The sequence below is a fragment of the Embiotoca jacksoni genome, unplaced genomic scaffold (assembly GCF_022577435.1).
Source record: "Embiotoca jacksoni isolate LCO1_2020_lvr unplaced genomic scaffold, fEmbJac1.0.p SCAF_11, whole genome shotgun sequence".
In the NCBI taxonomy this organism is placed as follows: Eukaryota; Metazoa; Chordata; class Actinopteri; family Embiotocidae; genus Embiotoca; species Embiotoca jacksoni.
The window spans coordinates 4,777,639-4,794,557 of record NW_027185241.1 but is presented as its reverse complement, the minus strand read 5'-3'; the positions used below and the strand labels follow the sequence as shown (position 1 = coordinate 4,794,557).

Below are 16,919 nucleotides of genomic sequence, written 5' to 3'. Positions count from 1 at the left end.
ACAAAGCTAAAACGCCAGTGTTGAGTCTTTATTGAACTTCCATGGTACAGAAAGACCACATTTCTACAGATATGCTACTAAAAATCACAAGACTGGATATCTGGAGGATTGCACGAGCTACGCATGACGCCACCAGCACTGCGTCTGTAGTGGAAATGTGTGTAACTGGGGGTTCATGTCTCAAAGCTGCCTTGAAAAGTCACCAAACATCAACTGATATTTGGCTTTGAAAGGTTCTATAAGACACCACTCACTGAGAAGTAAAATAGACATTTTATAAATAATAGATTTGAAGCAACGCTCACTGTTTTTTTGACTGTATACATGCAGATTCACTGGAAATACAGTATGATGTATTACTTTCCTTTGGTGCACCCAAGACATAATGATATGATGGTGGTTTTGTTTTCCAGATTGAGATACTTGGCTGTAGGGTGGGAAAAAAAAAAAAAAATCTTGTGGCAACATCGGTCCTTTGATCACATGTACAGTTCACTGATGCTCATTTCCATGACAACATAAATCTGTCTTTGTTTCGAACCGTCCAAACTTGGGAAACTGATTTTCAACAGGCATGGTTCCTCTATCCATTCATGTTCTGAGTGTCTTCCCTCCACTGGTGGAAGTACTCACACCTCCATACAGTCCAGCAGGAACAAAGTGTGCTCACAAAGGCTCGACAAAGAGGTGAATGTCAGCCAGATAATTAAGAGAACAAATCATGAGGAAAAACTGAAACAAAACAGACTCTTTCACATACTGCAGAGGGAAAAAGCCACACTATTTGCATTTCAGGCGCCCAAAGCGGGGAATAAACAGCAGTTTTTGGAGCGTGACATGTTAAACACATTGCCTGTTGGCTACAGCCGTGCCAAACAGCTTTGTGAAATACCCCGTTCAGTGTGTGGAGATGCTCAGAATGGCTTTTTAACCATTTACAAGCCGGCTGAACTGAGCTCAATTGGAGATGTCATTTCATGAAAGGGCCAATCTGCCGGATTGGCATCGATACTGAACAGCTCCACATGTGCAGCTGAATCACTGGAAACAGTGGTGGAAGCACAGGTAGGGCATTTCAGGGGTAATGGGATGTTGCACGGCTGTTTAACTGCTTGTTTGTGGATTAGTCATGGCAGGTCGAAGCGCAGAGCTGTTGGGTAGTTTGGCAGAGCTCTGGGCCATACAGAGGGTCGAAGACGGGACAGGTCATAGTGAGGCAGAAACACATAAAAGAAATTACACCGAACACAGAGGAAGGAGGAAAGGAAGGAAGGGTGGCGGGAGTGAGCCAGCAGGGAGATGAGTTTTAATTTTTTAGACCTCAGGGAAGCCGAGGAGTTTTGTGATGGCTGAATACCTGGGATCCCTGAATTCATTTCACAGTTTCAGAGAAAATAAAACGGCACTGCGGGCACGCCCTCTGGTCTTGTTGATGTTCCTCCTCAGGCCCCGCAGAAATGTTTACCATATGGAAAAACAGTCACCTCAGAGGTTCACAACTGGGATCCTGACACAGCAAGAGACACAGAGAAGAAGAGTGAGAGGGAGAGAAAGAGAAAGAGAAAACGGGAGGAGGGAAGGTTTTTTTTTTGGAAGCTCGGGAGCCCTGACGATAGGAGGAAAGGCAGAAGAAGACAGGAGAAGTGGAGCACAAAGGCCTGAAGCTGGAAAAGTAGCGAACATGTGAACGGAAAGCTGCATCGCAGGGGACTGAGGGCGGCGGGTAGAAGAAGACGGAAGAGAAGGAGGAAGAGGAGGAAGGTGGAGGAAAAGCTGATGGGGGGGAGGAAATGAGAGGGAACGCTGGAGTGCAGCTCTATAATTATCCTGATTGAGATTAATTTTAAATACCCTTGAATAAAAGCATCATTTCATGGATGTTGGTTGAGCGCCTTTTCACAGGCCCGCGATGACTCATCTGGAGAGGGAGTTTAAAACACTGATACATCTCACAGCAGCATCAACACTCCAGGCCTGAATACTCCATAGAGAATAGCACCACTGTCCAATTATACTCCGTTTGCATCCTTACAATGCATGTAAAGAGGTAATAAGGGTACTTCACACACTCTTCCCCAACACGCAAAGAAGCAAACTTGAATCCAGAGGTGCACAGAGACACACTCATAGACTTAAGACACACACACTCAGACTGTGCAGGGCTGATGAGGCGACTCATTACCTCTCCCTGTCGGTGAAGGAGGAGGAGGTGCTGTGCAGCGTCTGCCGGCTGTCCTCAGAAGCGAGGGAACGAGGGAGCGCCAGGGAGAGAGGGGGGGCCACGCCACGGGAAAGCGGGGGCGGGTGCTGGGAACAGCTGCGATCGTAACTAGGAGAGAAGGATAGTCAGACAGATAGATGGGAGAAGAGGGGTGGGAGGTTAGGCGGAGACGGAGGAGAGGGGATGGAAGTGGGCAAGAAAATTGGGGCAAAGAGGATGGAGAGTTGAAGAGTGAGCAAGAAGGAAGCAAGGAAAGAGGATGAGGATGCAGAACAGAAGATTGGAAAGAGGAAAAAGGTCAAGGGGAAAAGATACAAAGAAGAAGAAGAGAGGAAGAAAGTTTAAGTTTGAGACAGACAGAAATTTCAGTAAAAGAAGATTGGAGAAGGAAAAACAGATAGCAGGAAATAACAGAGACAGAGAGGTGGAGATGAAGGGAAACACACGATAAAGATAAGGAGAAGGGGGTGCAGAAACAGAGAAACAAAATCAGAGAGCATCAGGAACAGCCGAGCCATTTAGCATCAGCGAACACATTACCCTGCCACTGTGAGAGAGAATTAGTGCACTCATCGGACTCATTAAAACACTGTCAGATGGGAGAGGGAGGCAGAGCGAGAAATGGGGAAGGAGACAGCACTTTGGGATGAGACGAGAGAGTGAGTCAAACGGGGTGAGGTGGGAAGGAGGGCAACGAGGAGAGGGAATGGACAGAGGGGTGACGCACCAATAAGGTGTCGTGCCATTACTTCAGTAAGGAGAGTGAGTTATGTTGAAGACACAGCCCAGGGTCACAGGTTCAGGCTCTTAAGGATACTTAGACGCACAACAAAGCTGTTCTCACAGCCATAAAAAGCCATCCTACACCCTCATCCTCTCTCTGTAACACCTGTCCTCTTCTGGCTGACTCCGTCTCACACACTCTCACACACAAACACCGTCACGCTTGATAACATTAGCCACACTGACAATTTTAGGGCTGGGAAAATCACTGAGCACATATGCTGCTTTCTATAATCATAATGAACTGGACAGTGGCCAATTTCCACTATAGGCTATCATTTCAGTCCATCTGTAGCCCCCTCCCGCTCATTCCGCGGCACTCTCTCCATCTAACACATGGCGTTATTTACACATTTATGACACTGAAGCACGAGCCAGTCTATAGAGAGGGGCTGCTGCCATGTCTCCAGTCTGAGTCCCTGCAATTCTCACTATACTCGCAAAACCACTTTGTATCCACCAGCAGCGTGGGTTTTTCCTCCATGGCAGGGGCTGGTGAAGTTATCGAAACAACAGTAAAGGCCAGACTCAGGACCAGAGAGAAAAGGGGGCTTATCATGTATCAGCTCACAGCAAGCTGGAGGATTATCTGTGGATCTGCAGCCGGACTGGCGGTGCTGGGAGAGATAGGAGACTGGTGAGGAAGATAAGAGGAGTACCGGCTGTGCAAAGACAGGCAGCATTAGAATAAGAGGAGGGAACACAGGTATTCAGAGAAAGAAATCCCTGGGAGGCGAAGGGGAAGGAGAAAGGAGAGTTAGACAGGGAGTGAGGGGAGATAATGTGGGAGCAAAACTGAGATTAAGAGAGAGTATGAAGGAGAACAAATTATACAGATTCAGGCAATGAAATGAAAAATTGGGATACAATGGAAATTTGTGGTAAGATGCTCAGATAAGAGAATTACAGTTAGGAAGAGGAGGGTAAAAGTATAAATGTGTGTGGAGGGAAAAAAAAAGGAACGAGAAGATGTAGGAAGAGAGGAGTCCCAGCGGTCAAATAAACTGACTGTTATTGGTTTGATCAGCAAAGCGTGGAAGTGCTTCACTACATCACATAGATGACTCCCCGTTTCCAGCTAATGGCCATGTGTGTGTACTGAGCACTTCCTACCCAGCCTTAAAAACGTAACATGTACACGACCCCCACCCAGGTGTTTACATGCTCTGAGAGGTTTAATGGCCGCTGGGGCTGTTAAAGCACTAAAGCCATGTTAATGTTTAAACCTGTAAAGCAACACATCAGAGCTGTTTTTGCTTTCCACCGCAAATCCCAGTCCTTATGGTGAATGTTTAATCATTGCAACTCGAATGGCTCTAAATGACACATTTGTGCCAACTGTGACTTTTAGAAACACAAGTGTTGCTAATACAGTCATTAGTAGGCAATTACTCAGCACTCACTTTAGAGGGGGGACTACCCATTACGTAATCATCAATGACAGGCAGACAGACAAGACAGACACGACACATCTGCAACTATTAACGTCTCAAATCTTGGCCTCTTCATTGATCCCGATGCATCTGGCCCAAATCAATACATTCTCATCGGGACCCATCAGTGAGTAAAACAAAAATATCTATTTTTACCAAAATAGCACAATATAAACTCTCTTTCAATGTTATTTTTCTAAATAAATTACACTCTAATCTCTTCACACTTACGGGCTGCTCTCACTAATTTCTAAGTCAGTAAATCCGGGTGTTTTTTTCAAAGCTAAGCTATGTCTACCTGCAACCCCTCTTTGGATAATAACCAGGAAAGCAGGATTAGTCCACTTAAGACTGTTTTAACTTAAAAATGGGCAATTAGCCAGTAAATATCATGATAAAAGTCTGAAAAAAGATCCAATCATCTGACGCAAAATGATGTTTTGTTTCTAATCATCACCCTTCAGGTTTATCTCGTAACTCCTTAGTGGGATCCCGATCCCCAGGTTGGCAATTTCTGTTCTGCACAAATCTTAGACCGACCTCATTACATCCCTGTTTTAATTGGAATAACCATTATTATCCAAAAAAAAAAATCTGTTTCTGTTTTAGTGCAACTGTAATCCAGGAGGTCCACAAAACACTTTGATATCAAGCATCTCATTTAACCCTCTCAGTTTTAAAATGCTGCCATGTTAAGAGAGCTATCCTCAACAGAAGCCCGTACTAATCTGTAACTCACTGTGCTTTCTAAAATTACAAAATTGTCCAGCCCCTATCATTTACCATCAAAAACCTCTGAGGTGTTTCAACCAGGAGAATCAGTTAACACTGGGACAGGTGTCCAGCTCATACGGGGACACTTGTCTGGTTATTGGTTTTTATTCAGCAATGCCCACTTTGTAATTATGTGCTCAGGTGCACAGACACACACATAATTTCAGAGGAAAGAGTTCAGGTTCCTACCAGAGTTTGGCTGTAATCACGACTGCTGTCAGGATGAGCAGCGAGGAGATGGTCACGGTGACGTAGAACTGAGGGTCCACTGTAACACACACATACACACACACACACATACTCATGCAGTTACTAACTGTGACCATGTATAACTGCATCCAGAATAAAGGAAGAAATCAATGAAGCCATCTGAAACACAAAATTGGATGTGCGAGACTCTGGCCTCCAACTATAACACCAGTCCGATGATGTCTTCTCTGTATTTTGCAGTGTCGACAGCGGCCAATTCCTCCCTGAGTGATGAGAACTTTATTAGGCATTCCCCACCACGTACACAGCCGGCTGCACACAGCAGGGTGTCAGCCTTCACCCTGGTGACAGTTAATTCCCTGCAGGACTCCCGGCATGTGTGTGTGTTCACATGGACTGCGACTCATGGCCACCTTAATTTAGAAATCCTTCATGTGCATCTCCTGATGCCCACCTTCCTCAGGCGCCGTCTCCTCTGCCTCCGTCCCTCCATCCTCCACTCCTCCCTCCTGGTCCCTGGACTCCAGTGGTGCCTTCTCTCGGGGCTGCATGCTTCCATCAGGATAAGGCCAGTCCTTGGACGTGGCGGTGCTGACCTCCGTCTGGCTCCCGTGTAGGTGCAGGTGGTCAGTTTCTTGGCTGGAGAGGAAGTGGTACGTCTCATCCTCCAGCGGCTGAGTGGGACCCCAGACCACCGCCCACAGCGGAGTGGGTGTGACCTGGGCCGTGACGGACAGCTGGACCGACAGGGTGTCCACCTGCTCCTCGCTCTCACTGTCGTCACGGTTACAGGTGGAGGGATATGTCACCAGAGCAACCAGGAGGAGGGCGATGAGGGCAGTCAGTCGTGTGACAGGAGAGATGGAGCTGGAATAAAAGGTGGAGGAGAAAGAATGAGGTGGAGGACTAACAGAGGAGTTATCAGAGAAAATGCATTGTTCACAGGCGCCCTGTACGACCTCAACTAGTCAGACATTGATTGCCATGCCAGCCATCACTCAGAATGACATTTTATGCATCAGTATCCCATACCTCCCTTCAACTCAGAAACTATCCATCTTACCATCTCTCCATCGCTTCGCTCTGTTCACTGAGACTCCTCTTCTCCGATCATCTCTCTCTGTGAGATAAGACGGGGGAAAGAGAGGGATAGAGAGAGGGAGAGAAAGGGGGAGGGTCCTGCTTTTTTCCTCTATTTTGCCAGAGAAATATCAGTAAGAGTATTGGCACAAAGCCAACTCTGTTACCTGTTACCTACCCTGTCAAAAAACAAACAAACAACGACACACACACACACACACACACACACACACGGACTCCCTCTGGCATTCAAATTTAACGCTCAATTATGTGCCACATGTTTATCCAGAATCCACATCTGCATGCAAAAACACCCAGAAGTACACACTCGTTGTCTGTCCTGCTCTCTCACACACACTTGCAGTGCACACACCTGAGCACAGCAAATTAATCATCATTAGAGGCGTCATGCATGGAGCCTGTACTCTATGTGGCACTTTGAGCAGAGAGGTAACTTCCTATCTACAACTACTGTCTAAATGCCACAGAAATGTCAGACACACGCAAGCACACCGGGAAACAGGCACAGAAACACATGCACTCCGACACATATCAGTTATCATGCCTACCTCTGGCAGTGGAGAGAGGGAATGAGAGAGGGAGACAGAGAGAAAAGGGGGAGATACAGAGAGCAAGTGAGAAAAAAGCATCGGTTGCCTTAGCGACTGAGACATGTAGAGTCTGCTAGAGTGAGAGAGGGGAGAGAGAGCGATGTAGGCAGGGCAAGAGACTGTAGCAAAGAGATTTAAATGCTAATTATGTGTTTTTTTTAAAAACTGGTTCAATTAAATGGACACAGAGGAAAAGAAATGAATTTGACGCGGCAATCCGAAATGATACTGAGGACGACATTAATAAGCTGATTTTAGAGGCGGGAGGTTAAAAAAAACAAAAAACTCTTCAAATATGTTTACAAAAACAGAAAGGACACCCCAGAGAGAAAGAGACAGAAATACAGACAGCAAAGAGGAGGAGAAAGGAATCAGGGGAATAGAGATGGAATAAAATTTAATTTGTATTCATTTACACAGGTTGCACCGGCAGAGCAGGGCAATGAACTGGTGTTTCAAGGAGAAGCAGGGTCGGATGGAAATAAAAAAAAAAAACAAAGATGCAAATTTGGAGGTCGACGTCACAGTGTGACAGATTTATTGTATGTGAAAATAATATTTACATAGAAAACAATCAGCCTATCACTCTCACAAACAAACAAACAAACAAACACACACACACACTTTCTTCATCCATATGCTCACTCTCCAACACTGATACTCAGTCTGTCACACTTCACTCCCCTGCACCCTCCCTTGCTGTCACTACACTCCCACCCTCTCATTTCCTCTTCATGGCTGCAGGCCGTGGTGTCCTCAGCATAAGAAACCGGCGATCACTGGAGAACACAGCGGAGCCACGAGCTGGACCCTCCGTCCTCCGCACCGTCAGACCGGCTGTCTTCTCCTTCATCATTGTCATCCTCGTAATCTGAATTTGACGAGGAGGTCAGAAGGATTTGTCACGACATGCATCATCTAAATTTACCACAATAGCGTAATCTGCAATTTCACGGTTACTCATTAAGCGTGAGTCAGTAAAAGAAGAGATGAAGACGTGAGAAGCTGCGACATGTGTGTACCATCAGTCTCCTCATCATCTTCTGTATCCCCCTCTGATTCCAGCAAGCAGGAGTCCATACGAGTGTCTCTCTTCACTGTGACGTCACCCCTGTAACATTTATGCGTGCAATTAATTAGATACACGATATCAATGGAAGTATGTGTTAAAATCAGTTGAAACCATTAGCACATATTAAATCCCAGTATAGCTTCCGACTTCACAATGCAGTTGACCTCAGAAGAAATAATGAATATTCCAATGAGGAATATAACTGAGCAGCTTAGAGTGAAATCTGATAAAAAAAAAAAAAAATACTGTGCCCACCTCTGCTTCCCAGAACTGGGGAGCTGCTCCCAAACGATGAGGTCGCGACCCCCAGTGACCCATCGGTGGTCTCCGCTCCCAGTTGTCCACGCCGCAAAGCAGAGGATTCTGGGAGCATCAGGCCAGGTCAGAGAGGCCAGATAGCGACACTGAGGCAGAGAGAACACTGGAGAGAGATGAGAGAGCGGTGTTCAGGAAAGGAGGTCAACAGAGGAACACAAAGTGGTTTCGATTTTTGTCTCAAGTCCCTGTTGTGCTTTCACACTTTCAGAGTAACTTCTGATTTAGTTTGTGACTCACAGTTTAACGCGCTCTCTCCATTTGCCAGATCGTAGCAAGAGCCAATTAGGAGGCCTCCTGTCTGGTGAACACAATCTGTTACCCCTGTGATGCTGCTGTGATTGGTCAGCTTGGACATCGTTCCTGTGATAATTAGACAGATGTTAGGTGGGAGGATTATGCAGATTTCTCAATATCTACCTTCTTTTTTCCAATCGTTTTATTTGATACGCGCACACAGAGTGCCCGTGTCATTCCGGAGCTCACCAATCCTCCACTGCAGGATCTTGAGCAAGGCTTGACCGTAAGCCAGGAACACCTTGTCTCCCCGCGGGCTGAGAGTCAGACGCCCGCCCGTCCTCCCGCCGAGCCCTGTCACCTGGCTGCTCCAGTGGTGCAGCAGCCTCAGGGGGTCTCGATCCGAACACCGGTTCTCCCACACAGACACCCCTCCCTCAGCTGAGCCACTGAACACCAGCGGACCCTGAGACTGTGGAGGGCATGGGAGACATGGTTGTTATGGTGATGTGAGTCTTTACCCAGTGTGTGTGTGTGTGTACATGTGTGTGTGTGAGAGAGGAGAGTGTACTGTACATATGTTTGTGCAAATGGAAAAGAGGAGTGTGAACAGTTTCACAATGTTTCTGTGCCGCTGTTGGATATAAATGGATTGTGCGCTTTGCATGATAAACAACAAAGAGGATGACAATGATGTGCTACGCTTTAATGCTTTAGGCATATTATGATGATTGCAAATTGAAAAAAAATGTGCATATGCAACTCTGGTTTTCAATATTCATAAAAAGCTTTTGCTCAAAATACGTACAGTATGCTCTAAAATTGGACGAGCTCCACGGCTTACATCTCAACAAATATCTTTGATTTCCATTTGAAAGCAATAAACAAGGAAAGCTTGTGTGAGGATAAGAGTGTGGAAATAGACCTATTTGATTTCCTGAGAAGAGTCTTTTTTCACAAATTACCAATCAAGAGTTCTAAAACTACTTCAGAAGGCTTCTACAGGAAGAAAAACCTTGACATGTTTGTGTGTGTCAGCCGTTGGTTGGTATAAATAGGCTGAAAATGAAAACAGCTTGAGCATCCTCAGTGTAGAGAGCGTGTGACAGGCACCAGGTGAGTGACCCACCCACCTGGATGGAGGTGACTGCTTCCTGGTGAGCATTGACTGACTGGCAGTTCTGGAAAGTGTCCCAGCTCCAGGCTTGAACTTTCCCCCCGTCTGCAGTGGTGACAGAGTGTGAGGTTAACATTTGCTGACAGGCGACTGGCAGTCATTACAATTGGTCGCGGTCGACCCACCTGAGCCTGACTGCCCAAACTGTGCGCTCCCATTTCTCTGATACAGTGCTACACACTCTAATTTACCGGCAGATGATACCACTGTCAAACTCAGCACACGTATTACATATAACTGGGATGAAGATAACGCATGTCTAAAAGCACATACATGTACAGAAATAGATATGAGATACAAACACGATGTGATTCAACAACTTCTGACTCCAATTATTCTGTTCAGTGTGTCAGTGACGCTCGCTGTCCTCACAGAAACACACCTGATCCGGTGATGATGTAGCCATCTTCCTCTGGCACAAAGCAGAGTGCAGTCACAGCGTTGAACGTGTAGAGAGACTTAACACACTGCCCTGAAGGTAACAGTAAAATACTAATTTAATTGACAGGATGCAGGCCATCAGTCACACAGGCATACATTGATTACGATGCACACTCAGACAGAGCCTGAGGCGCCATCTACCTTAATATATATATATATATATATATATATATATATATATATATATATATATACTGTATAGATGTGTGTGTGTGTGTGTGTGTGTGTGTGTGTGTGTGTGTGTGTGTGTGTGTGTGTGTTGCGTGGTTAAGCGTACCAATGCTCAGGGCCCAGATCTTCACGTAGCAGTCTGCAGAGCCACTCAAAATAAACCGCTCTTTCTCGGACAAAGACAAGGACCAGGCTGGCGAGAGGGCAAACACAGTCAGAGGAGCAGGAAGGGACGGAAGAGGAAGAGGAGGAGGAGGAGGAGGAGGAAGGAAGAGGAATCAAAAAGAGAGATGAGGAAAAGCAAGATTACGCTGACAGGAAGCTGTAAATAAGTGATGATGCACAAAATGAAAAAAGGAGAGCTTGGAGGAAAGAGGCAAAGAAAGAATAAACACGACTTTAAAAAAAAAAAAGCAAAAAATTAGTGGATGAACACAGAGTAATGAGGGTCCAACTGGGCTGCATCGTTAATGCGCTGCACTCCTAGGGTTGGTATTTTAAGTTGGGGAAGGAGGTGGGGAGGGAGTGCAGGAGGAGAGCTGGAGAGTTCAAATGATGGAGGGCTGCCTGCTTCAGACAGACAGTGAACTCTCTAAAGTGTCTACTGAGGTTATCTCTCACTGGGGTTGATCTGATGAACTGCTCCTATAATTACCAGACCGTAGGACACAGACATTACTCAGCTGTACCCTGCCCACACGGAAGGATGTGAATGTATGTGTGTGTCCTCACCCAGTCTCTTGCAGTACTCGGGGGGAGGCGCAGACAGACAGGTGACCCCGCCGGTGTGACCTCCCAGGTTCTTGTGCTCCGTTGCCGTGGGAACGTGCCACACCTTCACTGTTGTATCTCGACTTAAAAGGGGGGGGAAGACGAACGGAGTGAAAACGGAGAGGACACGGGAGGAGAGAAAGGGAGTTAGACTGTTTGAGAGAAGGCGGCGTAAAACAAGCAAAGTTAAAAGGCGTTTCGACATAAACCACAGGAGATTTGCGCTGAGTGATCAGGGCGAGGGAAGAAAAACAAATACGTGGCAGACAGCTTGGGCCTATTAAGTGATAAATTAGATGAAATGTTCACTTTGCACAACCATTATGCAAATTTTAGCCTCTTCCTCTGCTTTACCTTCCAGAAACCACCAGGTTGTCAACAGCAACCACACAGGTGACGATGTCGTTGTGACCCTCCAATAGCCTCAAGCGAAACTTTGCCTTCTCCCAAGACGCTTTGAGGCGTGAAAATTCAGCTTCTGTAAAAGAAATGATTTGTGCAATTAGCAATGTTGACTCATCAGCACCCTGGCTTGTTAATCTACACAGTTCTTCAATATGGATTAGTCTGCTGCTGCAAAGCGTGGGGCTAAATTAGCTCCAAGGATGCAAAATGTGGGCCCTGTCTTCAGGGAAGCAAATGCAGCCTGTTGGTTTTAATACTGGCAGCCACACGAGCTTGTTAGGACTCCTCGGGGCATACATGTATAATCTGATTTAGATGTTAATCGCAAAATGGAGCACTGCATCGTACTTTTAACTTCCTGCAATAAAGTGTTACGACGATCTTTTCAGCCACTTCTCGTAACTATCCCACCTTCCCGTCGCAGTTGCTGCTCCTCGTCAACGTCCGGACAACCTCCTGACACTCCTTTACGGTGATCTGACACCTCGGCCGGCTCTGTCCTTTCCTGCTGTCTGCCCATCTCTGCTTCCCCTCCTGCCTCCCTCTGCCTGGCAGCCGGTGCTGGCGTTGCTTGAGCTTTGGACTCCTTTTCTCCCTTAAGGATCTTGGAGGCTGGAGGCGTTTGTGATGGAAGGGCCTCAGGGGCATCCTCCCTGTGCCAGTGCAGAAAGCAGGAGCTGAATGAATAATGAAGATGCAAACTGCACACAGCATCCTTTGAGACAAGACAGCGAGGATACCTGTAGAGGATCTGCAAGTCCCATACAAACAAAAACGGTACGTCTTAATGAGCTCATACGCTCTATAATAGAGAGAATTGAAGGCGTTTCGTTCAGTTAAATGTTGATACCCACACGTGCTGTTTTGATTGATCTGCACAAGGCCCTCAGGGTCTTAAATAGGGAGGATGACATCCTTGAATGATGTTTACATGACACATTATTAACAGTAGAAAGTTCCCATTTTCTAAAAGCATGACAGTATTTGACCTCCAGTGAGTTTGGATAGACACACAAAAAAGATCAAAGGCTTCAAAGTGAATGTTGTTGCTTTTGAAGAATTACAGTTTTCTCCATATGCACCCCCACCCCTTCCCTTGCTGCTACCTCTCCCTCACTTCCTTACACTTGTCTTTTCATCTTCTCCTTTTTTCCGTCTCCCACAATCCCAAGAGTTTGCTGCAGGCCAGAAAGCTGCAGCTGAAGCTCAGCCAATCTGGAACGCAACTCCGCCTTCCTGGAGATCTGAGAGGGAAAAAGGCACAAGATTGGTTGTAAACCAAGCTGCTAAATCCACAAGTTGTTTATATGCACAAGCAACATACTCGGCCTGTCTTGATTTTTTGGGGGGGATTGCAGCTCGCAGCGCACACCATACTCCTAATCAAGACAGTGAGCTTTGAAATATGCATGAATGAGTGCATTGGGCTTGTCAATTTTATATCAAGTGGTTGTTTCTTCTGTTAAAGGAGCACTCGACCAATTTTTACGCTGCTCATTATCCAGTTTATTTGTCAAGTGCCACTTTGCCTGGGAAAACAATTGGATAATATCTTACCTGGCTTTGATGCTGCAAATGTCATTGTGTTTATTTTCCATGTAGGGTTTTGGACAAGTGATTCCCAACCAAGGGTACAAGTACCCTGGGGGTACTTTTTGCAAACCCTTGGGGGTGTAGAGAAAATGATCTCAACTAATCAGCAACAAAAAAAAAATCCATTTATTTTAACAAGTGAGTGGATGTGAAAGGGTCTGAGCAGAAAAGCAAAGTTAATTAAAAGTGAATAATTGGTTGAAATAGCAAGCTAAAAGCATGGCTAACAGTTGAAATTGTTCGCGAATACCATGCATGAAAAGATTTAGTTGTTACCTAAGTATAATGGATAAACAGTTGAAATAAGTAGCAACAATTGTGAATAAACAGCTGGAAGTTATGGCTTGCAGGTGAAATTATTAGCTAAGAGTATGGATTAATGGGTGTAGCTAGAGGAAAGTGATAAACATTTGTTAGCTCACAGCATCAATAAACAAATCAATTTGTTAATTAACAGTATGGATAAGCAAATGAAATTGTTTACGAATGGATAAACAGTGGAAATAGATAACTAAAAGTACAAATGAATAGTTGGAAATTGGTTGCTATATGTAGAGTGAGCAGTTGTTAGCTAACAAATTGCACACACAAAAAAACCAGTTGAAATAGTCATCTAAAAATATGAATTAACAGTTGAACCTTATTAACTAAACATATGGCTAGAAGTTAAAATTGTTTGCTACCAGTATAGATTAACAGTTGAAAATGCTTGAAAAATGTATTAATAAATAGTTGAAAATATCAGTTGAAAGTACAGTTGGACATTATTAGTTAAGAGCGTAACTAACAGTTCAAATTACAGCAGAATTTAAAAGTTGAAACTGTTTGCTAAAAGTGTGGAGAAAAGGGTAAAAATGAATCAACATATGAAATTGTTTGGATGAAGAGGATAACAGTTTAAACTGTTAGCTAAAGGTATGGATAAGCAATTGAAACTGGCCGTTAAGTAAATAGCTGTTTAATGAAGTATCAGCTGATTAGTTAATAAATGTTTGAAAAAGCAGGCTAATATGGATAAAAGGTTTATTATAACTGATAAATGACGCACTGTAGTATTTAACCTTTTATATACAGTCTATGTGTTTAACCAGACATGGAAATCTACAAGGTGCAGAGTGTCTAACAACCGACACTACTGAGTTTAATTGTTGGGAAATATATTCTTTAGGCAGCAGAATAACCTCTGACACTACATGATTATCAATCACTGATCATTCATGATACGTATCCGTGAAATCTTAATGTTGTAGCTGGCCATGGTTTGAGTTCATTATAACTGCTGCTCTAAAAGTAGACTACATATGTACAATCAATGTAGTGAGCAAAAGATACAATATTTCCCTCTAAAATAAAGTGAAGCAGAGGTGTAGAGACACAAACTGTATATGTAAAATACAGTATATGTACACTATTGACTAAATGTACTTAGTGGTTACTGCACTGCTTGTGAGTCCGCCAAATCTATGGAAGTGCAACACTAAAAAAATCCCTGGAGTAAACCTTCAAGTCATTGTATTACACTCTTAATAGATAAATGTATAAAAATGTGACTTAATGGGGAAATTATTTTATCATTTGGTTTAGTTCATGTTAAATTTGGGTTCAAACTGAGTAATTTGACCTGTTGTGACCCACAGAAATTCACATGGAATAGCAAATAATCCTCAACTGGACACCACACAGGCATCTATTTTCAACTTCCCAATTAGGGGTGAAAGAGGGGAAAGTTCAGTCAAGAAAAATCACTTTTGTAGGGCATTGCTATACTTTATAACACTCAGATTCTGCCCTTTAACAAGCGCAGGCGTTCCTCGAGTTCCTGATCATTATTTTTCCTGATGCGCTGTGCTTTTAACGTGTGGTCTTCTGATCTCCATACTTCCTACGGCAAAAACTGTCAAATTATTCACCACCATTATTATTAATTCATGTTAATCACTGCATTTATGATCCCACCATTGTAATTAAAATTTTGAGAAACCCTACTTTACACCTGCTTTGCAGCACATCACAATCATTAAAACATTATCTTTATGAACCCTGTGAGCTTGGCTACTAGGTGTCATAGCTGTGATGCCTAAATTGACTTTTTAGTGTACTCAAAGGTCAACTTTACTCTCAGTAGGTTGATATTTATTCTAGTGATTTAAATTTGGACTAAATCGGTGTTTGAGCTGCACTTGCGTGTTGTTTCCTTCAGGGAAATGCATTGAGGTTTGGTTAGTCACAGAGGTTACACACAGATCATAGGACAAGGAAAAGGCAGATGAAATGTTTCTGTACCTTGAATCTCTCCTCTGGGGTGAGACTGATTTTTATTTCCAGATTTTCAATCTGTCTCAACTTCTTCTGCAGCTTCCTCACCTCCCCCATTTGAGTCTCTGTGTCTTATAAGGCGCTGCAGGTTAACTTTAAACTGTCCAACTGACTCAGAAATCTTCACAAACACAACATGATACGTGAATAAAAACGTCTGGAGAGGTGTAAATAAATAAAGATGCCTCAGACGAATCGGCGGTGTTGGAGAGACGTGTCGCCGGATGTTGACGCCACAGTTGAGGTGTTTAGGTGTCCTTACAGCGACATCATGTGGGCTGTTCAGGTTGTCGGTCTGAAAACGATGAATAAATAATATAAGTACGCTTTGTACTGTGCTTGTACCATTTCCCTTACACGTAATGACAGGATTGTGTGTGGAGGATTTGGGGTTTAATGCTGTTCATTCGCAATCCAGGCCCTGAAAGTCAATCTGACAACTGGAGGACAGAACACCACAGCCGTGGTGCCTTCAAATGCTCTTCCTTCAGCTTGTATTTCTGTTATTCGTAACTGAAGTTTAGAAAATGAAAAATACTACAGAACACCTTCAACGGATGTTCAATTAATTATGAAATTAATTGCTGCGAAGTTAATTTGTACCACAGGAACAAAAGAAAGAATACATCATTTAATTAATTTGACAAAAACTGACGCACACATCTGCTTGAATGAAAAAATGACATAGTTGGAGTATATGATCATTTATACGATCAACTGTGAAGAAGGCAACCTTTCAACATATTTTCTTGACAAAAAAGTAGTGCAGTAGAAATTTTGGGCTCTCTAAGTGATACATCGCTGATGCATGGAAGACACCAAATGGCAGCATACTGTGTTATGTAAATCAGGAGGAACCATATTACACGGTGATGCTGATAAACCAAATCTGGAATAAAAAAGTGCTGCAACTTCTTTTGGCTGTTTCTTCAATTTGTCAATTTTTAACCTCTCACTTTGCAGTGTCCAAACACTTGATCTGTGGTCCTCCAAATGTTTCAAGATATATCTGTGGGGTCACAAGATGATTGACAAGTTTGGTAAGAAGATATAACATATTTCTATATGGCATCATTGTTAGTTTTCCGTTGAGAAATACTGGAGAGTTTTTACCTTTAATTGATCTAATATTAAAAATTAACATCTTGAGAAAAGAACTTCACTCAGGGGTTAAACTTCTCAGATAGGCAACCTATGAGGAGCAATCACAGGTGGCATTGCTGGGTTTTGAACTAAGTAATATAGTCTATAAGTCTTTCTGGCTCTTTCTAAGCTCCCACACAAGTCTGTCATATGATTGCATCTAGAA

At 44.0% G+C, this 16,919-nt stretch overlaps 2 protein-coding genes across 2 annotated transcripts; both read right to left on the bottom strand.

Moving 5' to 3' along the window:
• Window positions 1–7: 7 nt before the first annotated feature.
• Window positions 8–7,121, bottom strand: pianp (PILR alpha associated neural protein). The gene is made up of 5 exons (XM_069142448.1): window positions 6,485–7,121; window positions 5,876–6,288; window positions 5,401–5,479; window positions 2,183–2,329; window positions 8–1,507 (listed from the first exon to the last, which is right to left on the bottom strand). The coding sequence occupies exons 1-5, from the start codon at window positions 6,493–6,495 to the stop codon at window positions 1,486–1,488; spliced, it is 672 nt and encodes a 223-aa protein (XP_068998549.1). The 5' UTR covers window positions 6,496–7,121; the 3' UTR covers window positions 8–1,485.
• A 371-nt stretch (window positions 7,122–7,492) lies between these two features.
• LOC138194047 (uncharacterized) lies at window positions 7,493–16,097 on the bottom strand. The gene is made up of 13 exons (XM_069142447.1): window positions 15,578–16,097; window positions 12,827–12,945; window positions 12,113–12,354; window positions 11,651–11,774; window positions 11,258–11,379; window positions 10,632–10,718; window positions 10,296–10,385; window positions 9,870–9,958; window positions 8,986–9,208; window positions 8,740–8,862; window positions 8,440–8,605; window positions 8,135–8,223; window positions 7,493–7,983 (listed from the first exon to the last, which is right to left on the bottom strand). The coding sequence occupies exons 1-13, from the start codon at window positions 15,665–15,667 to the stop codon at window positions 7,889–7,891; spliced, it is 1,659 nt and encodes a 552-aa protein (XP_068998548.1). The 5' UTR covers window positions 15,668–16,097; the 3' UTR covers window positions 7,493–7,888.
• Between the last annotated feature and the right edge of the window lie 822 nt (window positions 16,098–16,919).